The sequence below is a fragment of the Arachis hypogaea genome, chromosome 18, assembly GCF_003086295.3.
Source record: "Arachis hypogaea cultivar Tifrunner chromosome 18, arahy.Tifrunner.gnm2.J5K5, whole genome shotgun sequence".
NCBI lineage: Eukaryota > Viridiplantae > Streptophyta > Magnoliopsida > Fabales > Fabaceae > Arachis > Arachis hypogaea.
Window position 1 is genome coordinate 64,057,074 of NC_092053.1, and position 23,548 is coordinate 64,080,621.

General features: G+C 40.5%; 1 protein-coding gene and 1 non-coding gene across 2 annotated transcripts; one reads left to right on the forward strand and one right to left on the reverse strand.

Moving 5' to 3' along the window:
* Positions 1 to 12,810: 12,810 nt before the first annotated feature.
* LOC112773881 (small nucleolar RNA R71) lies at positions 12,811 to 12,918 on the forward strand. Its single transcript, XR_003188405.1, has one exon. It is a non-coding gene; the product is annotated as a small nucleolar RNA R71 (small nucleolar RNA).
* Positions 12,919 to 20,396: 7,478 nt separating this feature from the next.
* LOC112770059 (uncharacterized) lies at positions 20,397 to 23,383 on the reverse strand. Its single transcript, XM_025814483.1, has 2 exons — positions 22,589 to 23,383; positions 20,397 to 20,924 (listed from the first exon to the last, which is right to left on the reverse strand). The coding sequence occupies exons 1-2, from the start codon at positions 23,381 to 23,383 to the stop codon at positions 20,397 to 20,399; spliced, it is 1,323 nt and encodes a 440-aa protein (XP_025670268.1).
* Between the last annotated feature and the right edge of the window lie 165 nt (positions 23,384 to 23,548).

Below are 23,548 nucleotides of genomic sequence, written 5' to 3' on the forward strand. Positions count from 1 at the left end.
GTTGGAGACTTGGAAGAGGTTTATCAAGAGATGGATTCAATCATGGATGAATTTCAGTCTACAATGGAATCTTCTCCCATTGGACATGAAGTTGAAATTATAGAAGAGTGTGCACAACCTCCCATACCCTTGGTGAGCAATGAGAAAGAGAGCTACCAAGAGGAAAACGTTGGCACGGTATATATTGAGATTGAAGACTATAAAGAGGTTGATCAAGAGATGGATTTAGTCATCAATGAATTTCTATCCAAAATAGAATCACCTCCCATTGGGCAAGAAACCGAGGTTCTTGAAGACAACACCAAGCCAAGTAAAAGGGAAATGGTTGAAATTAAAGAAATTTGTCAAGAGGTGGAAACACACAAAGAAGAGTACAAGGAAGTAGACCTTGCATTGTCTAAGTGTGGGGAGGTATCCCTTCCCAAGTTACCATCCAATACAACATTTAAGTGGGTAAAATCTCTATCTCTAAGCTTTAATTTCTCACTTGAATATGGTTTGATTGAGAATAATGGACAACTTAGAGCTCTTTGTGGACTTAAAGGAAAAAGAGAATTGTGTAGTGGTCGCAAGTTAGGAATTAGGCTCATTAAGGTCAAAGTTTCAAGGCATAGGAATGATGATTGGAAGAATACCACTTTTCATGGGTCTCAAAGGAAGGCTTGGTATATTAAAGAGAATTCTATATGTCTACCACCCAGAAGGAAAAAGTATGAAGATCAAATTGAAGACGGGTGCGAGGATAAGATATGGGACCCCGGCTTGCTAGGTGAAGACCAACTATGGGGACTCATATCTTGGGTAGAACTTTGCCCAAGCTTGACGAAAATGGTTGGAAATTCTGTCAACCAATTGAGAAGCAAGGATCCTTGGAGATTCAAGGATGAGTACAAACATAAGCCACCATGACAATAAGCTCCTCAAAATGTCCAACTTAAGGACTTAAACTAAAAGTGCTAGGTGGGAGACACCCCACCATGGTGAACTCTTTCCATTCTCTTTTAAATTTGCCTAATAAGTGATTTGAGTTGCCATTGAAGGTAGATGTTTCACATAATTTGGTTGTACAACTTAATTGTTAGCTTAGTCACATGTATGTTGTGTTTAGTAGTAGATGAATAATATCAAATTGCATTTTTGTGAAATATATGATGGTTGATTGAATAAAGAGTTGCAAGCAGTATAGGGAGCACCTGAGCATAATTTTTCTGCATGAAAAAAAAAAGGGGGTGGGGAGGACGCGCGCGCACACCGTACGCGCACGCGTCCCTGAGCAGATGCATCATCACCCATATTCCAGAGAGTTGGGGCTCTCTTAGGCCAGCGTTGTGCCTCAAGCCCAATTCCTTCCACGCTGACGCGCACTACGTGCGTGCGCGTCCATACAGCTATAGGGAAACGCATGCGTACGCGCACCTGCCGCGTACGCGTCGATCCACTGCTACAACTTCTGGGCCAATATCCAGAGAGTTGCGCTGGATCTGGGCCAACTTTAATCCCCCAGCTCAACTCAACTCACGAGAACGCACGCTGTACGCGTCCGCACCCCTCTCTGTTTCGCTGTCCATGCGTTGGCGTGCTTCACGCCTCCGCACCCAACCAATAAGTTCAAGCCATCCACGCGAACGCGCAAAGTGCGTGTGCGCGTCGATGCGTCTTAGCATCCTCTAAGCCAAAGGACCCGAGAGTTGTGCCAACTCTGGGCCCCTTTTATGCCTTCAGCCCAGCACATCCGCGCCGATGCACACCTTACGCGTCCACACCCATCCCGATTCCTTCACATACGCGCATGCGCGCATGGCGCTTCCGCGCCGTTCTTCCATTCCCTCCACCCACGCGAACACGCACAGTGCGCGCGCGCGTGGATTCGAATTTTCACTTACCCCAGAGACGCAAGCCCTATCGCATTCGCGCACTACACTTCTCCCCCTCTAACGTTCCATTTCCTTTCTCCCACCCCTCAACCTTCGAACTTCTCATGACCGGCTGTCCTCCGGCGAGCGCTCCGTTGCCGTCGTCGCCAACGCCGCCATAACCTCGCTCTCTCTTCCCCTCTTCTCTCTCCCTTTCTCTCTTACTCCTCTAACCCTCCTCTCTGCCTCTGTGCCAACCGCCGCGACCACCATCGCCGCCGGTGCAACCCAACAGCCGCGCTGCTCCGGCCGGTTCTTCCTCTCACCGCCTCACTTCACTTTTTTCTTCCTTTTTCTCGGTTCAATCTCTGCACCCAGGTTCCTCCTCTCCTCTGTTTTACTTTGTTTCGCTGCTTTTTGTTAATTATGTTAGTGCAGTTAGAATTAGCCTAGTTAGTTAGTTTAGTTTGATTTAGGTGGTTAGTGAATCTGGGCTGAGTAGTGGATTTAGGCATTGTTTGATTTTCTGTTGCTATATGAAACTGCTCTGTTCTGTTGCATTGCCCTATGTTCATGTATTCTGTTAATGCTGCTCATTTGTGATGAATTGGTGAAGGAATTGTTGATTGCAGCAACTGCTTATACCCTTTATGCTGTTTGAATTGTTTTGTTGTTAAACTATTCACTGTCTGTTGCTTCTATATGAACTCACATATGGTTTTGTGTTCTTCATTGTTGTTGAATTCATATGGAGCCTGCTTCGACTGTTAAGTTTGGGGAAAAAAGCCAATTTGCTGCTGAAATGCTGCCGAATTTTCATTAACCACAGTTTACTTTGTGCTGATCTTGTTTGATGGATGTAACAGCCCCTAGCTGATGAATTCTGTTCAATTAGAGTGCTGTTGCTTAAATGGTTTTTGAAACTCCTTAAGAACAAGTTCTTTGGTCATGCTTTTCGTATTCTTGCTTGCTAGTCATGCCGATTTGCTTCCTTGCATTGCATAGTTGAGTAAGCTTTTCAATTGACCATTGCTTGTTATTCATGCCTCCTTTACATCAACACACAAGTTGAAGATTTTTCCACGTTTCTCTCAACTTGTGACATTGATGTATCATTGGATTTATTGTTGCATGCCTTTTGATTGGTTCACTCCTTGATGAATTGATTCTACCAACATAAATTCATATGATTTTAGTGATCTTCACATTGATTGATAGTTTGTTTCATATTAGTTGCTTTCTAGCAATATCATATTTCATCATCAATAACTTGTTGCAATTCATGATTGTGAACGTGCTTACAGCATTGTTTTGTTCACTCTTTTCAAATTGAGATAGTAATTACCATATCACTAATTTTCAAACTGATTTCTAACTCTAACTCGTTTAACCAACTAACTTCTTTTGGTTTTCAACCTAACTCTTTATGTCATTCTTTTGGATATGGTGCTTTCTGAACTCAATTAATGAATAATGTGCAAGACATGGTTTGCATTCTTAGTTTGAAGTTCGATTTGAATTCTGTATTCTGTTGCTTGCATTCCAAGAAACCTTCTTCCTTTATTCACTTCATGAATATGCTTTGCTTTGAGTGCTTTGTATCTACTTGGCTATAGGCTTATGTTATATTATCTATGTTTTTAGGATGTCGGATAAAGGAAAGGCTATAGCTACTGCTTCCAAAAAGAGGAAGCACTCCAAGACCTCTACACCCTCACCATATGCTAATTATGCTAAGAATCCGCTGAATGATGAGGAGAAAGAAAATCAGTTACTTCCATCCACTGATCCAACCAAGTTTCCAAATCTCTACTGCGAGCTACGCCTTTCCCCTTATGCAAAGAAAAATCTGAATATTGAGAAGAAGCTGAATCTTCCCAATGATGTGAGGCGTGCCATAAACGCCCGTATTTCTGAGCTGGGCTTGGATTTCGTCGATAGGGACTTGGGACGGATTAACATCTCGTGGGTCAAGGAATTTTACTGTAACTTCTTTCGACAAAACTTGGATTCAGTATACTTGAGGGGTAGAGAGATTATGATCACTGAGGATACCTTACAGGATGCACTGCTCTGCAGAGTTGGTACTCCTGAGACTTGTGCCTACCAGCAGGCAGAGGTAGCTCTCCTCTCCATGACTTTTGACTATGAGGCGCTTAGGCGCGTGATCGCTACACCAGATGCTTCCTGGGTGATGGATTCGAGCAACACAAAGCCCAAGGGCATGCTATTTGCATATCTGACTAGGGAGGCTAGGACTTGGCAACAAATATTTGCCCACTATGTCTTCCCTACCACTCACTTTTCAGAGATTCCACAGACCCATGAGGAGCCAGTTCCACAGCCTCAGACAGATTTCGCAGTTACCGTTGTACCTTCCACTGATCCTCCAGTTTAGCATCGAGGACGATGCTTGGTCTTAAGTGTGGGGAGGTCACCGGTAGCATCATTAGAGGACCGGTGAACATTTTGGCCACTTTCTTAGTTACCTTACTTTGCATCTTGAGTTTATTTTGGATACTCTTGCTATTTTGGCTCGTTTTGGGATACCTTTACTGCTTATCTTGGATTTTAGATATTTTGATGCTTTTGGATATCTTTAGATGTTTTAGATGGTAGATTCCATATTTTTAGTTGGATTTTTCTTTATACATTTTTGCTTATCTTCTTTTGTACATCCTTCTTTTTAGTTTTAATCACCCTTTTTGCATAGGAAATTGGTTTTAAGTGAAAAAGAAAAGGGTAAACTAAGGGAAATTTTTGCATTTTTCAATCACAACCATGCTTAGTCAAATATTGAGATTTTCCAAGAATTTTAATTAAAGGACATAGGGCACCAACCCAATTGATTGAAGGAAACTTTTGGTGCAACTTGCTTGAATTTCATACTTTGTGAAGCATGTATTGAATTAAGAACACAAGCTTGTGAGACTTGATCCTATTGATGTGGTTACATTTTATAACCACTTATTTTCCATTCTTGTGTGCAATTGTTCTCTTTCTATGATTGCGATCCTTGATTTGCTTGATTCTATATGTCCATTTATTTCTTATATTCATGCATTTATATGATTGAGGCCACTATTTCATTAGCCCACTTACCCAATTAGCCTACCTTTTTACTCTCCATTGTTAGCCAATTTTGAGCCTATGCTTAACCAACTTATTCTCATTTTAGCACATTACAAGCCCAAGGCGGAAAACCAATGAAAAGTCCTTGTTTGGATCTTTGATTAGCCTAGGCTAGTGAGAGTGTTTATTATTCAAAGTTGGTGAGGCTTGGGAACATTGGATGGGATAAAAAGGGGTAGTACACTTCCATATTTAGGAATTAGAAACATACTCATGTATTGATTGAATGTATAAGACCTTATGCAATTGATGTCCTTGTACAGAAAAAAAAAGGGGAATATAGAAAAAAAAAAGGGAGAAGAAAAAAATAATAAAAAGGGACAAAATGCCCCAAGGTGAAGTTCAACAAAAGGAAACCAATGCATAAGTGTTATGACTCAAGAAATAAGATGCATGAGTATGTAAAAAAAAAGGGTGAAGAATGGGTAGTTAGAGTAGTTTGAATTTGTATAGGTTATTATATAGTTAGGTGGGAAAGTCTATACTAATCAAAGATCTAAACTCTAGCCCACTTAACCATAAATGATCCTACCTTAACCCTAACCCCATTACAACCTAAATGAAAGACCTCATGATGAATTTATGCATACATTGAATAAGTGTTGATTGCTAGAAGAAAATCAAAGTTTGGAAAGCTTGATTAGAAGAGAATTGAGAGAATTAACCCTTAAACACTTGAGTGAATAGAGCGGATACACATCCGGTGAGGATTCAAAAGTTCAAGTACATGTGTTCACCCATATTATTTATATTCTTGCAAGCTTGGACTCTTTTGATTTGTTTTTGATAATTCAACACAATTGTGGTTTGGGCTTAATTCCTATTGCCTAGCTATTGTGCTTATACATGTCTCTTCGGAATTGATTTGTTTGAACTAAGAATTTCCATTTGCTTTAGGTATTCGCATATAGATAGAACTCATATAGTTTAGTTGCATTTAATAAATGTCATACCCCTTAGTTCCTTCTTATTTTAGCATGAGGACATGCTAAGGTTTAAGTGTGGGGAGGTTGATAAACCCCATTTTTAGGGATTATCTTGTATTAAATTTAGAGTATTTTGATGACCTTTTCTCGCATTTAACCTATGAATTAGCATGGTTTTGTTATCTCTCCCGTATTTGTGCTTAAGTGTAAAAACACGCTTTTTAGGCCTTATTTTGATGAATTTTGATTTCTCCTTGATTCCATAAGATGCCTTGATGTGTTTGCTAGTAATTCCAGGATTGAAATAGGCCAGGCATGGATCAAAGGAAGCAAGGAAGGAAGCATGCAAGTGGAGAGAAGCACAAAAAAACCAAAGAATTAATCACGGCCAAGCACGCGCACGCGCACAAGGCGCTCGCGCGCACATTGCGGAATCAGCCAGGGACGCGCACGCGTACTGTGCGCGCACGTGTCGATGTCTACACATGACTTCATTAAGGCAACACGTGCCTGGCGATTTTGAGGGGTTTCTGAACCCATTTTTTTGGCGCCAATTGCTGATAGAAAGGAATAAAAGGATCAAGGATGAAAGGGGAGAGACAATTAGATTAGAAGTTAGTGGTAGCTCTAGTTTAGAGTAGTTTTAGAGGGAGAAGCTCTCACTTCTCTCTAGGATTATGATTAGGTTAGGGTTAATCTCTCTTCTTAGATCTAGGTTTAATTCATGCCTTAATTCAATTCTCCTTTGCCAATTCTTAATCTTCTCCTCTTCCTCTCTCTAGTTATGTACTTTAATTCTTGTGATTCTTCACTTTGTTTTGGATAGATTGTTGTTTCTTTTATTCCCTTTCAATAATGCAATTTGAGGTAATTCATGATAATTGTGATTTCTTTGGTTGTTGTTGTTAATTCTTTGTATTCAATTGTAGTTAGAATTCATTCTTGTTGTGATTTGCTATACTTTTCTTTTGTGCCTTCCGAGTGTTTGATGAAATGCTTGGTTGGATTTTTGTATAGATTTTGTTTCTCTTGGCCTAGGTAGAATGATTAGTGACTCTTGAGTTATCTAATTCTTTTGTTGATTGATAATTAGAGATTGCTAATTGATTTGAATGCCTCTAAAGCTAGTCTTTCCTTTAGGAGTTGATTAGGTCTTGAGGAATCAAATTGATTCATCCACTTGACTTTCCTCCATGGTTAGAGGTTAACTAAGTGGGAGCAATGAACAATTCTCATCACAATTGAGGAGGATAACTAGGATAGGATTTCTAGTTCTCATATCTTGCTAAGAGCTTTGTCAATTGTTAGTTTATTTTCTTTGCCATTTATATTTCTTGCACAAAATCTTAAAACCCCAAAATAACTCACAACCAATAATAACAAACCACTTCATTGTAATTCCTAGGGAGAACGACCTGAGGTTCGAATACTTCGGTTTATAAATTTAGGGGTTTGTTTTAGTGACAAACAACTTTTTGCATGAAAGGATTCTTGATCGGTTTGGAAACTATACTTTACGACGAGACTTCATTAGCTAAATTCTAAACCATCAAGCATTCGTTCATCATGACGCGGCCGCTTCGGCGACGCGGTCGTGTGACAAGAATTTTGCTTCCAGCACCAATCCAGCATCACTCTCGCACAGAATGTTACCGTGCACCCTTTTACGTCGAAAACTCAGGGCACGCGGCCGCGTGGGAGGCCATGATTCCCATGTGACGCGAACGCGTCAGGGACGCGGTCGCGTGGGTCGATTTGTGCCATTGGCACGCCTCCAGCCACGCTCCAGCGTAACTCTCTGTTCATTTATTTTTTTTCTCCACCGCCCGTGCGACGCGGACGCGTCGCTGATGCGATCGCGTCGCGTGGCGAAAAACCGTTTTTTTTTTGGAAATATAAAGACATGTAAATGAAAGAGCACGAAAGCACTAATAAAGAGAAGAGTTATTAAAGAAGAAAAACTAAAAGTGAAGAAAAGAACGATCATACCGCGGTGGGTTGTCTCCCACCAAGCACTTTGCTTTAACGTCCGTAAGTTGGACGCTCCACTAGCTAAATCTGCTGCGATGTGGGGACCTTCCAAGCGGAAGATCTCAAGCTCCTTATTTTTCTGCACCTTCTCACCATGGTATAGCTTCAAGCGTTGTCCATTACCCTTAATAAGTTCAGAGTTTGAAGGATGGCTTAGGTGATAAACTCCGTATGGTTCAGCCTTCTCTACTCTGTATGGACCTTCCCATTTTGATCTCAACTTACCGGGCATGAGCCTTAGTCGAGATTTATAAAGGAGGACAAAATCTCCAGGTTGGAACTCTTTCTTCTTGATGTTTTGATCATGCACAGCTTTCATCTTTTCCTTGTAAATTCTGGAATTCTCATAAGCTTCTAGGCAAAGGTTCTCCAGTTCCTGCAGTTGCAACTTTCTTTCAACTCCAGCATTCTCAATTCCCATGTTGCACTCCTTAACTGCCTAGAAGGCTCTGTGTTCTATTTCAACTGGGAGATGACAAGCTTTTTCCGTAAACCAAGCGGAAGGGGCTCATCCCAATGGATGTCTTGTATGCTGTTCTGTATGCCCACAGTGCATCTTGTAGCCTGGTGCTCTAGTCTTTTCTATGAGGCTTGACTATCTTTTACAAGATACGCTTAATTTCTCTGTTTGACACCTCGACTTGCCCATTAGTTTGGGGATGGTAAGCTGTTGCAACTTTATGGATTATCCCATGCTTTTTCATCAATCCTGTTAGTCTTCTGTTACAAAAGTGGGTGCCTTGATCGCTCACGATCGCTCGTGGTGATCCAAAGCGACATATAATATGGTTTCTCACAAAGAAAACAACAGTGTTAGCATCATCAGTGCGGGTAGGAATTGCTTCCACCCATTTGGAAACATAATCCACAGCTAACAATATATAAAAATATCCATTAGAATTTGGAAATGGACCCATGAAGTCAATGCCCCAAACATCAAAAATTTCACAGAAGAGCATATATTGTTGAGGCATCTCATCCCTCCTGGATATATTACCAAATTTCTGGCATTGGGGGCAAGATTTACAAAACTCAGCAGCGTCTCTAAAAAGAGTAGGCCACCAGAATCCGCAGTCTAAGATCTTTCTAGCTGTTCTTTGAGGGCCAAAATGTCCTCCACTCTCAGATGAGTGACAGGCCTCTAAAATGGACTGGAATTCTGATTAAGACACACAACGTCTAATTATCTGGTCAGCACCACATCTCCATAAATATGGGTCATCCCATATATAATATTTAGACACGCTTTTCAACTTGTCTCTTTGATGTTTAGAAAAATGTGGAGGAAATGTGCGGCTAACTAAATAATTAGCGACAGGTGCATACCAAGGGACTACCTCGGATACTGCTTGCAGGTTGTCAAAAGAAAAATTATCATCTATAGGAGTAGAATCATCCTTAATATGTTCAAGGCAACTCAAGTGGTCTGCTACTAAATTCTGATTACCACTCCTATCCTTTATTTCTAAATCAAATTCTTGTAACAGTAGTATCCAACGTATAAGTCTTGGTTTGTTTTCCTTTTTAGCTAATAGATACTTTAGAGCTGCATGGTCCAAATACACTACTACTCTAGTACCAAGTAAATAAGCTCGGAATTTATCCAGAGCAAAAATAATAGCAAGAAGCTCTTTCTCAGTAGTAGTATAATTGGACTGGGCAGTGTCTAAAGTCTTAGACGCATAGGCAATAACAAAAGGATCCTTACCTTCACGCTGAGCCAGTGCTGCTCCTACTGCATGGTTGGAAGCATCGCACCTGATTTCAAACGGCTGGCTCCAGTCTGGTCCTCTCACAATTGGGGCTTGAGTTAGAGCAGTCTTCAGCTTATCAAACGCTTGTTTGCAATCCTCACTGAACTCGAACTCAATATCCTTCTGCAGTAATCTGGATAAGGGAAGTGCCACCTTACTAAAGTCCTTAATAAATCTCCTGTAGAAACCTGCATGGCCAAGGAACGAACGGACTTCCCTCACAGAAGAGGGGTAAGGTAAACTAGAAATAACATTCACCTTTGCTGGGTCTATAGAAATGCCATTATTAGATACCACATGTCCTAATACAATCCCTTGTTTTACCATAAAGTGGCATTTTTCAAAATTCAATACAAGGTTTGTATTAACACATATATCTAATACTCTAGATAATCCCTCTAAGGAAAGGTTAAAAGAATCACCATAAACGCTAAAATTGTCCATAAAAACTTCCATACAGTCCTCAATAAGATCAGAGAAAAGACTCATCATGCACCTTTGGAAGGTAGCTGGTGCATTGCACAAGCCAAAGGGCATTCTCTTATAAGCATAAGTCCCAAAAGGACATGTAAAAGTAGTCTTTTCCTGATCCTCAGGAGCTATATGAATCTGGAAATAACCTGTGTAACCATCTAAAAAGAAATAATGTGATTTACCTGACAGGCGATCCAACATTTGATCAATGAATGGAAATGGGTAGTGATCCTTACGGGTAGCTTGGTTGAGACGCCTGTAATCAATGCAGACTCTCCAAGCATTCTGAACTCTAGTTGCTATGAGCTCTCCATTCTCACTCTTCACTGTAGTGACTCCAGATTTCTTGGGCACCACTTGTACTGGGCTTACCCATTCACTGTCTGAAATGGGATATATGATACCTGCTTCTAATAGTCTGGTCACTTCCTTTTTGACAACTTCCAAGATGGTGGGATTCAATCTTCTTTGTGGTTAACGGACAGGTCTTGCTCCCTCTTCTAAAAATATTCTGTGCTCGCATACTTGAGGGTTGATTCCCACTATGTCTGCCAAACTCCACCCAATTGCCTTCTTATGCTTCCTCAGTACATCAAGTAACTGCTCTTCTTGTTGAGAAGTCAGTTCCCTTGCAATAATAACCGGAAGCTTCTGCTCATCCTCAAGATAAGCATATTTGAGATGTGGAGGGAGAGGTTTCAATTCTAACTTTTGATCATGGGCGGGCTCTGGATTATCTGGGGCTTGTGAAAATGGCGAAGTGCCCCCATTGTCAGTTAAGAGGGTCCCCACACTTGGACCTTGTCCAGTGTGCCTCTCTTCAAACTCTTCCTTTTGAACTTCAGCCACACTTTCGTCTATGACATCACACTGGAAGATAGAACGATCTTCTGGGGGGTTGTCAATGACTCCATTCACATTGAAGATTACTATGCGGCCATCTATTTCAAAGGAGTATGTTCCTGAAAAAGCATCCAATTTGAATTTTGATGTCTTCAGGAATGGTCTTCCAAGTAGGATTGATGATGGCTTATTTGAATCATTGTGGGGCATCTCCAAGATATAAAAATCAGTGGGAAATGTGAGCCCTTTAATGTTCACCAAAACATCTTCTGCAACTCCAGCCACTATAATAATGCTTTTATCTGCTAACACAAAACGAGCTGCCGACCTTTTTAAGGGAGGGAGCCTCAAAACATCATATATAGACAAAGGCATTATACTGACACATGCTCCTAAATCACACATGCAATCATAAATTACTACACCACCAATAGTACAACTAACTATGCAAGGACCTGGATCACTACATTTTTCAGGTAATCCTCCCATTAAAGCAGATATAGAACTACCTAAAGGAATAGTTTCTAATTCATTAATTTTGTCTTTATGGATACATAAGTCTTTTAGAAACTTTGCATATTTAGGTACCTACTGAATAACATCAAAAAGGGGAACAGTTACCTCAACCTTTTTGAATATCTCTACCATTTTAGGATCGGGTTCCAGCTGCTTCTTGGGCTTTCTTGCAAGTTGTGGAAATGGAATAGGAGTAGTGTTTTCTGTGGTGCCTGCACCTTTTGGTACTTCTTCCTGTGGTTGAGCTGTTTCTTCTTCAGCTGTGTTCTGTATATCCTCTTCCTCTTCAACATCTTCGATTTCTACCACCTCTTCAGCTGAGGCGTATTCTGGTGAGCTTGGTTCCTCCTGATTCCTCTCCTGCAGTGTGGTTCCGGACCTCAGGGTGATGCCATTAATGCCTCCCTTTGGATTGGGTAATGGTTGAGAGGGGATTCCAGTAGTGCTTAAAGGTTGGTTACTGGAATTTTGTGCTGATCCAAACTGTGTCATAAAAGCTTGCAGAGTAGAGGTGAGACCATTCAGACTGGCATTAATACTATTCATGATGTTGTTTTCCATGGTCTGTTGTCTTTTCTCAAAAGATTGTAGTAGATCTTCATTAGAAGATAACGAAGAATGAGTAAATTGAGAGGTCTGCTGTTGATTATTCCGTGGTCCTTGGTTCTGCCTCAGGTGAGGTGCTCTGTAAGGTTGATTTTGCTGCCTGTTGTTGTTATTGTTCCACTTCTGATTTTCCTGATTATCTCTGCCTCCTCTGTTATTGTTGTCCCTCCAATTCTAGTTTGAATTGTCCTGCCATCCATGGTTATTATTTCCACTTTGATTGTACCCTTGGTTGGGGCGGTCATAGAAGTTGTGAGTGGATGCCACCATGTTGTCTTCTTGTTGGAGCTGCGGGCATTCATCAGTGTAATGGCTATAATCAGCACAAATTCCGCAAATTCTTTGTGGGACTAGTTGTTGGTTTTGCTGTGGTGGAGGAGGTTGAGCTTGCTGAGCTTGTTGATTCAACTGCATTTGCTTCAGCAAGTTGGTCATTTCACAGATGCTTTGAGTCAGAGCAGCAGTCTCTCTGCTAGAAGATACTTCTGCAACAGCTTTTAAACGGCCTTGCTTCTGTCTGTGGTTCCTAGTGGATTCAGCTAAATCACTGATCAATTGCCAAGCTTCATCAGTGGTCTTGTACTTTTTCATAGACCCATTGCTGGCACTTTTCAGTGTGGTCTTATCTTGGGGCCTCATACCCTGTGTAATATAGCTGAGTAGCACGATCTTGTCAATCATGTGATGGGGGCATGCTTCCAGAAGATTATTGAAGCGCTCCCAGTATTCAAAGAGAGTCTCATTGTCATCCTGAACAATTATGGAGATATCCTTCCTCAGTTTATCAGTAACTTCAGATGGAAAGAATTTCTCCAGAAACTCCTTTCTGAGTGTATCCTAGTTGGATACATTTGCTAGAGGTTGAGTGTAGTACCACTCTCTTGCTTTTTCCTCAAGAGAAAATGGAAAAGCTTTCAGCAGAATTGAAGTTTCATCACTGCCATCACGCCTGACAGTAGAACAGGCTGCCTGAAAATCTCTCAAGTGTTTGATAGGCTCTTGAGCAGGTAGGCCATGAAACTTGGGCATCAAATTTAGCAGTACGGTCTTTATTTTAAAATCTGTAGCTACTACTGGATGATGCGCTTGAAACGGTTGCATTGTAAAATCAGGGGCTCCTTCCTCCTAGATGGTAACTCTCCTAGCTGCCATGTTTTCTGCACGTAAAATAATCGAATCAGTAGAACGGGGGCTGGTTTCTTCCTCAGATTCACTTTTAGATCCGCCCTCAGAGCGGGCTAACCAACGCTGTTCTCGCCTTATTCGTGAAATTGTCCTTTCAATTTCAGGATCGAATATTAGCAAGCATGGATCAGGAAGTGAACACGTCATTTGACGGAAGAAACATGCAGCTCATAGTAGCAAAATAAAATAAAATACAAATAAATAAATTCTAATCAATAAAATTAGCACTCTATTGCAACTCTCCGGCAACAGCGCCAAAAATTGATGAGACACAGAAGCTGGTAAATTAAAAATTATTAAAATGGTTACGTTGCAAGTATAGTTCTTAACTCACCGAAAATCTGCCTATCAATTTAGAAGTATGTCACAGAGAGTTTGAATTAAAAATTACTGGGAGTTTTAAGTCTCAGGTCGTCTCCCAACGAGTTGCAGAAAAGTGTTCTATCTTATTAATCAGATGTTCAAAGAAGTTGAGTTAAGTAAATTGGAATTTAAATTGAGAAAATTTAATTAATATGAGTAAAAGCCTTGACTGGGAGTTGATTGGTTGGAATTTCTACTATTGATGGAGTGATTGTAAGATTAATTTATAATTAATGGTTGTTCTGTTTGGTTATCCTTTACTAGGTAAGGGAAAGTCAAACAAGTTGGAATGCCAGATCTGTTCACAAGTTGCAACCCACTTAGTTCAAAGGGATTGGCGTTGGTGATAGGATAGCAATCCAACATTTAACCCAATTACAAATTTTTCCTTCAATCCTTCCAACTCAAGAGTTCCTTTTAATCAACTCCCCATCAAGTAAAGAAACTACTCACGCATTGTAAATAATAAATTCATAGCACATGAAAGGGAATTAAAAGAAGACATGATTATTGGAATTGAAATTGAATTAAAAAGAAATAATCCTTGCATTAATTAATCATAAAAGTATTCAAATAACAAAATTGAACAAAACAAAGAACATGGAAGAATGAAACCAAGTTAAGAAAATGAACTAGAATGACAAAGTCTTGATGATGAAATAACTCTTCTCAATGTTCCAATGCTAAGATCAATTGAAAATTAAAAATTCTAAAACCTAGAGAGAAAAACCTAAGAGAGTAAAACTAGATCTCAAACTGTCTCCGAATGAATGTGTTGTTTGTTTCTGCATATTCTCTGACTCTAGTCTGCTGTTCCGGACCGAGAACTGGGTCGAAATAGGGTCCAAAATCGCCCCCAGCAAATTCTGCAGATTATGCAGATCGCACATGTCACGCGAACATGTCATCCATGCGGACGCGTCACTTGCGCTTTTCCTCGCCACGCATTCGCCTCGTCCACGCTACCGCGTCGCTTGGGCTTTCCAATCTGCACAGCCGCGTGAGCCATACGGCCGCGTCGCTGCGATTTGCTCTCCTTCGCGCGGTCGCGTGAGCCATGCGACTGCGTCACTTCTCGCTGGTTATCTCCTCAAATTCTTGTGTTTCTTCCATTTTTGCTAGCTTCCTTCCCAATCTCCAACTCATTCATGCCCTATAAAATCTGAAACACTTAACACACAGATCACGGCATCGAATGGAATAAAGGAGAATTAAAATTAAATAATTAAAGTCTCTAGGAAGCAGTTTTCAAACATGTAATAAATTCCGAAAAGAAATCTAATATGCATGCTAATTTAATGAATAAGTGGGTAAGGTTCATGATAAAACCACATAATTAAACACAATATAAACCATAAAATAGTGGTTTATCAATGCTTCTTTCATGTTGATCTTGCTTGCTATTGTTGAGTTCTTGCTTATAATAGTCATGGTTCTCCTTAATTTTAGCATTTTGTGATGTTTGCTTTTATTGCACATTAGGTATTTGATATAATATTTCCTATAGTTTTTGAGTAGTTTTCTTGACCTTTGGCCTAGGCTATGTGTAAGGCCCACATCGGTTGGAGAGGGGAACGAAGCATGCCTTATAAGGGTGTGGATACCTCTCCCTAGCATGACGCGTTTTGACGAGTGAGTGTGGGGGGCTTAGGCTATCATCCCTATCGTTAAAGACAAAACCGTGAGGCCTTGTGTGCCAAAGCGGACAATATCATGCTAGCGGGTGGTCTGGGCTATTACAGATAGTATCAGAGCCAGAACCCGGATCGATGTGCCAGCGAGGGCGCTGGACTCCCTTAGGGGGGTGGATTGTAAGGCCCACATCAGTTGGAGAGGGGAACGAAGCATGCCTTATAAGGGTGTGGATACCTCTCCCTAGTATGACGCGTTTTGACGAGTGAGTGTGGGGGGCTTAGGCTATCATCCCTATCGTTAAAGACAAAACCGTGAGGCCTTGTGTGCCAAAGCGGACAATATCATGCTAGCGGATGGTCTGGGCTGTTACACTAAGGGGATTGAGTGATCTTGAGTCTTTGGGCTTCATTGAATTGGTCATTCTAGAACCCTTGAGGATCAATTTGACAACCATTGACTCTGGCCTACTACTAAGTCAATTAGTAGCTAGGTTGGCACTTATGGATTGATGTTGATCAAGCCATTTGACATACTCCAAGCCTAGGAGTCGACATTACGTACTTAAGGCTTTAGTGAGTAGACCTAATGAGCTTGGTGCCGCATAATTATCAATGTTTGAATTGTGACTAGGATGGTGATCTCAACTGCCTAAGTCTTAGCCAAGAATCCCTTATCTTGCTTCTCTAATTGCTTATTTGATTTACTTTTCTTGCCATTTATTTTATTGCTCCTTTTATCAACCAAACCCCCTTTTACCCCTTGCATTCTCATAGCTAATAATTGACCACTTCATTGTTATCCTCGTGAGACGATCCGGAGTCTAAATACTTCGGTTATAAATTCATTGGGGTTTGTTCTTTGTGACAAAACCATACTCTTAATTTGATATGAGAGTTGTTTATTGGTTTGGAGCTATGCTTACAACGGCATAATTCCCTTTCTTTAAGAAGAAAATCTAGACCGACGATAACTTTAGCATAATCACTTTCCACTGAGAAAGATAAGAGAGGGAAAAACAAATCTTGCCCTTCAGTATCACGACATTGAAATTGCTGCCGGTCCTCATCAAAGGAAGTGGTAAAGCTGATCATGTTACACCAAATCAAAACTGTCCAAATCCATAATTTGATAAAGAACAAATAAATCTCTAAAATAGATCAAAATTTGCACAATTAAAATTAGAGCCAAATAAGGATAACAAATCAGCAATAATCAGAACATGTTTCAATTAAAATCAGAATAAATAAAAAACAAACAAGGAGAATAAAGCAACAACAATCAGAACATATTTTAGTTAAATTCAGAACAAATCAAGTGTTTCTCAAGTTCCACAATTCTCTGGTACATATAAAATGTTATCATTATTTATCAAATTAACCCTTGAAGTCCATTTTATATCTACTGATTAGAAAATAGTATCATGGAAATTAGAACATATAGAAAGTGGTATAAAAGTAGTAAAAGATTATAAAATCACCAAAATACAAAATCAAAACCAAATCCAAATTCAAACATCCAAGCATAGTTATCACGGAATCATTCTACACGTAAACAAGTAGACAAAAAAGATCCAAAGAAGAAAGTATGACTTTACTTACCATATCTTCCACTTCTTGGAAGCAGCTTTCTCCAGTGCAGCTTCATAACTCTTTCTCTTACCATTGAGAGACTTCAAAGCCTCATTCACAGACTTTGCAACCTCGGCGACACAGCGCTCAGACTCTTCCCTATACTTGGCAACATACTTGTGAGCTTCTCCATCGCCAGCACCCTTCTTACCTTTCTTCATCTGCTTCTTTAGGAACAGAAGAAAGCTCATTCCTTGAGCAAAAATAGCACTCACAATGATAAGAAAACATATAACGAATCCAATTAACTACTGAGCTGAGTTAAATACTCAAAACCTAATCCAAAGCATCAAATTTGACATAAATAGTAATCCATCCTGATTCGTGAGAAATTGTAAACGAGAAATTGAATAAAGTAAAGTAACATGTACAAACCTCAAAGAAACCATGGGGGCAATCTATCGATTTCTCCTAGTAGAAAATCGAGCGAAGCAAAAATGGCGAGGCAGGGAATGGCAGAGACAAACACACCAGCAGGGTAAATTGAGCAAAGCAGAAATGGCGAGGCAAACACGAACGAGGGATGTAGCAGATGCGAGGCGGAGGCACGGTGGAGGGGATGACAAAGAAGACGGTGGCCAGCGCAATGGTGAGGGTTAGGGCATGGTGGCCAGAGCAAGAAGGCGATGACAAAAGTAAGGTGAAACCACAACGAAGGATAGCAGAGAAGATGACACTGGCAACGATGCAGAGGAGATCGGCGAGGAGGACAACGCTAGTGACAAGGTAAATGAGGACGATGCTAGTGACGAGGAGGAGACGAGGCGGAGGAGAGGCTAATGGCGGAGGACGACGCTAGTGACGAGGATGACGCTAGTGACGAGGACGACGCTAGTGACGGCAGGGATCTGAGCTCTTCCAGGGTTCCCATGGAGTTGAGAGTTGAGTGACGATGGTAACTTGGTAAGAGCTGAGAGTGAGAGAGTGCTTTATTTTTCAGAGGGTTTTAATTAAGGGTTTGAAAGGGGATCTGAGCTCTTCCCGATCGAGGCTTGCTTTAGGGTTACAATTAAGGGTTTTAGTTTTCAAAAACCTTTTGGCCACGCTTTAAAGCGTGCCAAAAGAGTCCTTGTTTCCTTCTATGGCCACGCTTTTGAAGCGTGGCCAAAAAGAAACATGGTCGTATCTCCAATCAATTCCTACCCTTCCAAAAGCGTGGCCATTAACCCTTTTCGCCATGTTTTTAAAGCGTGGCAAGAAAAAAATGTAGCCAAATCTCTATTCAATCGCCACCATCACAAAGCGTGGTCATTGACCACTTTTGGCCACACTTTTAAAGCGTGGCAAAAAAAGCGTGGCTATATCTCCAATCAACTGCTACCCTTCCAAAAGCGTGGCCGTTGACCCTTTTCGCCACGTTTTTGAAGCGTGGCAAGAAAAAACGTGGCCAAATCTCTATTCAATCGCCACCCTCATAAAAGCGTGGCCATTGACTACTTTTGGCCACGCTTTTAAAGTGTGGCAAAAAAAAGCGTGGCCATAGGCCTTTTTTCATGTAGTGTTTCTTGCACATGTTATTTGCTTAGAAAAATAGTAGCACTTGAATATGGTCATGTCCCAAACTTACTTCAAAATAAATAGTTGTTCTGGAGAGTGGATCTTTAAATATTACTTAATTAAAAATTAGAATTTGAGAACATGTGTGTATGTTTGAATTCTTTAACATGCTTTGCGGAATAAAAGGATATCTATTTAGTATTTTAAGGATTTTAAATTCTTCTATAATAAGCTTTATACTGTATATGTGAATTAAGTAGTTTTGATGATTTTGAAGTTTGATTTTGAAAACTCAAATTAAGGCGCGAGCTTTAGAGTTTTGTATATTAACATAGGCAAATGCAGAATGGGCAAATTCAACGGGGTGATTGTAGGTGACAAATTGAGCTAAGATGAATGGCACACAGTCAGTGTCTCTAGGGAGGCAGAGCTGCAAGGGGAGGTTGAGAGAATGAATATTAAGACAAATATGGAGAAACTTAGGGTTGATTTATTCTCCATTGAATGATGGACCAGGGTTAGTGCATTCATTTACTTTAAAAATGAATTAGTTATACTTTAATGGAACCATTATCTTTCTAATTTACAAAGCTAGAGAGAATCATAATTTTTAGCCTATAGTTGAAACTGTTTCATTATCGGCTTGGCAGGTCTATGTTTTTATTGTAATCCAATTATTGGAATCTTTGTATATTTCATTGTCGTCGTCCCTTTTTATTTCGAAAGCATGCTTCTATTTGTCAAAATATTCAAATAAAATAGAGGTGGTTGACACTTAAGGTCAGTTAGTTGTAGTGTTAATATTATTCAGTGATTGTTTGGGTGGTAATATGCTGAAGTTAATTGGAGTATTACTTTATCATTCCGAGGTACCATTCGTTCTATTTCTTTCTTTTTCATTCCATTAATTGTAACAATTTTGGGGTGGTAACAAATGTGGTTATTTTTATCTTAAATTATAAGCAACTCTGGTACAAATTAAAATAAAATTATTATGGATAAATCATTATAGAAAAGAGAAAAACGCAAACATACACTTAATTATGCTCACAAATTAGTCTAAATATTAATATTTTTTTCCTATTCATAAGTAAAAGTATACAATAAGAACCCTCTTGGCAGATCAAAGATTTTTCTTTTCTATAACACTAATAATTTAATCATGTATGTGAATAGTTTGGTAACAATGACATATCCGAGATTTAATTAAACAAATTATGACATTATTGCTAAAAAGAAAAAAGATAAGGTATTGTATTATTTGGTTTACTCCCAAAACAACATACCAATTTTACTTTATGTATAATGTTGTTAGCCCAATAAAATTTGAGCAATTCTCTTTCATTGTCTATGACATTTTTTAGGTTTTTATTCTTTTGAAGATTGTTTAAGACAAATCTCATGGTATTTAATAGGACAATTTACCCATTTAAATAAACAGGTAACCAATATTACCAGAATACACATTATGCAAACTGGATACCAAAATGCATTTTTTTCCTAAACTATGTAAACCACGAAAGGGGTATCGCGGTTTACAATATGAATGTAATCCGCTATAGGGGTGTTGCGGATTACGTTGGCATTGAATAATCACATAAACCGCTACAGGGGTGTCGCAGTTTATGTGTGTTTGTGATACGTGCATAAACCGCTACAGGGGTGTAGCCGTTTATGCTTTAGTGCGTACTTAGGTCATTTTTCATGGAGAATAAATTTTTGGATGAAAGTTTAACTTCTGTATAGCGCAACATAGGTTGCTGATTTGATTTTATTGAAATTAGCATGTGTACTCATAGAATTATCAAGAAAATCTGAACCAGAGAGAATCATTAGTACATAGAGAATCGATAAACAAATACAACTTCACTTAACAGTAAACACAACTAAAACAAAAGAAGAACACAAACAAGGAGAGAAAAATGCAACTTAATCCTAACGACCTAAAGACAACTATGCCTCGGCACTGGGGGCGGATCCTCGTTGAGGGCAAGTCCTGCGTGTGTGTTCTATCTGTCTGCATAGCCCGCATCGCTTCGGCCGACCAGTATCGGCCTCATCCATGGTGTTATGAATTCTTGTTGACCTTGGTCGCCCTTCTCTGGCACGTCTCATGTTAGGATCAAGGATGATAGTAGGACCGGCGTATGGTGGCCAGAGACCCTCTGGAATAGGTGGCAAAAATCCCATCCGGTATACGTTGAACACATTACTCATGGTATAAACCTCATGGACGTACATAGCCCAGTCTAACCGGGACTGAGCACAGCATGCAATCGCATGGCAGCAAGGGTAATGGAGAGCTTGAAAGTACCCACAGTCACAAGTGTGATCTCTAAGGGAAACTCGATACGTCCCGAGCGAGAAATTCTCGGTAGGAGTCGTCTCAGCCACGGTATGCTCAGACTGATGTCTATCGAACAGAGTAACCGTCAAGCACCTTGCATCTTTCAGGTTGCGCTCTATCACCTTCACCAGGGCCTGGTGATGAGCGGATAATTTATACGCTTTTTGGCATTATTTTTACATAGTTTTCAGTATGATTTGGTTAGTTTTTAGTATATTTTTATTAGTTTTTAATAAAAATTCACATTTCTGGACTTTACTGAGTTTGTGTATTTTTCTGTGATTTCAGGTAATTTCTGGCTGAAATTGAGGGACTTGAACAAAAATCAGATTCAGAGGTTGAAGAAGGACTGCAGATGCTGTTGGATTCTGACCTCCCTGCACTCAAAGTGGATTTTCTGGAGCTACAGAACTCCAAATGGCGCGCTCCCAATTTCGTTGGAAAGTAGACATCCAGGGCTTTCCAGCAATATATAATAGTCCATATTTTGAATAAGGATTGACGACGTGAACTGGCATTCAACGCCATTTCCATGCTGCATTGTGGAGTCAAACGCCAGAAACAGGTTGCAAAGTGGAGTTCAATGCCAGAAACAGGCTACAAACTGGCGTTCAACTCCAAAAGAAGCCTCTACACGTGTAAAGCTCAATGCTCAGCCCAAGCACACACCAAGTGGGTCCCGAAAGTGGATTTTTGCATCATTTACTTATTTCTGTAAACCCTAGTAACTAGTTTAGTATAAATAGGACTTTTTACTATTGTATTTAGAATTTTAGATCTTTTGGACGTTTAGTTCTTAGATTATGGGGGCTAGCCATTCGGCCATGCCTGAACCTTTCACTTATGTATTTTTCAACAGTAGAGTTTCTACACACCATAGATTAAGGTGTGGAGCTCTGCTGTTCCTCAAAGATTAATGCAAAGTACTACTGTTTTTCTATTCAATTCAACTTATTCCGCTTCTAAGATATTCATTCATACTTCAATATGATGGATGTGATGATCGTGACAGTCATCATCATTCTCAACTTATGAACGCGTGCCTGACAACCACTTCCGTTCTACCTTAGATTGAATGGATATCTCTTGGATATCTAATACAGGGGACCGAGTCCGAGTTATTAGGGTCTTCGTGGTATAAGTTAGAACCCATGGATGCCCATTCCTGAGATCCGGAAAGTCTAAACCTTGTCTGTGGTATTCCGAGTAGGATCTGGGAAGGGATGGCTGTGACGAGCTTCAAACTCGCGAGTGTTGGGCGTAGTGACAGACGCAAAAGGATAGTAAATCCTATTCCAGTATGATCGAGAACCGACAGATGATTAGCCATGCAGTGACAGCGCATTGGACCATTTTCACAGGAGGATGGGATGTAGCCATTGACAACGGTGATGCCCTACATAAAGCTTGCCATGGAAAGGACTAGGATTGATTGGATGAAGACAGCAGGAAAGCACAGATCAGAGGAACGAAAGCATCTCTATACGCTTATCTGAAATTCTCATCAATGAATTACATAAGTATCTCTATCCTAGTTATATTCTATTTGTCTTTTATTTATCACTTTATAAAACTATTTGAATCCGCTTGACTGAGATTTACAAGGTGACCATAGCTTGCTTCAAGCCAACAATCTCCGTGGGATCGACCCTTACTCACGTAAGGTTTATTACTTGGATGACCCAGTGCACTTGCTGGTTAGTTGTACGAAGTTGTGAAACAGATATAAGATCATGAACGTGCGTATTGAATTTTTAGCACCATTACCAAGGAATGGAATGATCACGATTTCGCACACCACTTGGCAAAACCGTTGGCCTGATCCCAACTGTGCCTCTGCTGTCTGCCCTCGGACGACAAAAAGCTCTGATAATCTCCCATATGTGGATTTCACAAGTGCAGTTACAGGAAGATTCTGTGTCCCCTTCAGTACAGAGTTAACATACTCGGATATATTCGTCGTCATGTGGCCGAACCGTCTGCCTCCATCCTGGTGTTGGGTCCACTTATCGTACTCCAGCCAGTTGGCCCAATCACACATGGCCAGATTCTCAGTCCTCATAATATCAAACCAGTAGTCAAACTCGGCCTCAGTCTTCGCATACACCACATTCACGAGCATCCGCCTCGCATCTTGACCCTTGAAATTGAGGGCAAAATTGGCTGCAACGTGTCGAATGCAATACGCTCGATATGCATGAGGCGGTTTCCAACCACTGTCCGGTGCCTCCAGTGCAGCCTTAATGCCGTTGTGTCTGTCAGAAATCACCAGAATCCTTTCCTGTGGGGTCACATGTTGACGCAAGTGGGATAAGAAAACAGCCCACGACTCAGCGTTCTCCCCCTCAACAAGTGCAAACGCAACTGGCAATATATTGGAGTTTCCATCTTGCGCAATAGCCAGAAGCAAAGTCCCGCCATACTTCCCATACAGATGCGTTCCGTCAATGTTGATCAGTGGCTTGCAATGTTTAAAAGCCTCAACGCATGGAGGGAACGTCCAGAAAAGTCGATGAAAGTACTCCGTGGACTCATCAACCTCACCACCAACACGAACTGGAGAAGTCTTCAACAAAGCTACGCTGCCGTCCATCGTTGCTTGCATCCCAAGGATCCACCGGGGCAACTCCGCATATGACTCTTTCCAATCCCCGTAAATTTACATAACTACCTTCTGCTTTGCCTTCCACACCTTCCTATAGCTAGGCCTGAATCCATAGGTTAGCTCAGTAGCTTCTTGCAACACCTTTATGATAAC

Coding starts and splice junctions, on each gene's coding strand:
- LOC112770059 (XM_025814483.1), bottom strand. CDS start 23,383: ATGGACGGCAGCGTAGCTTTGTTGAAGACTTCTCCAGTTCGTGTTGGT. Junction 20,925..22,588: donor GCCAACGGTTTTGCCAAGTG/GTGTGCGAAATC, acceptor GCTCATCACCAG/GCCCTGGTGAAGGTGATAGA.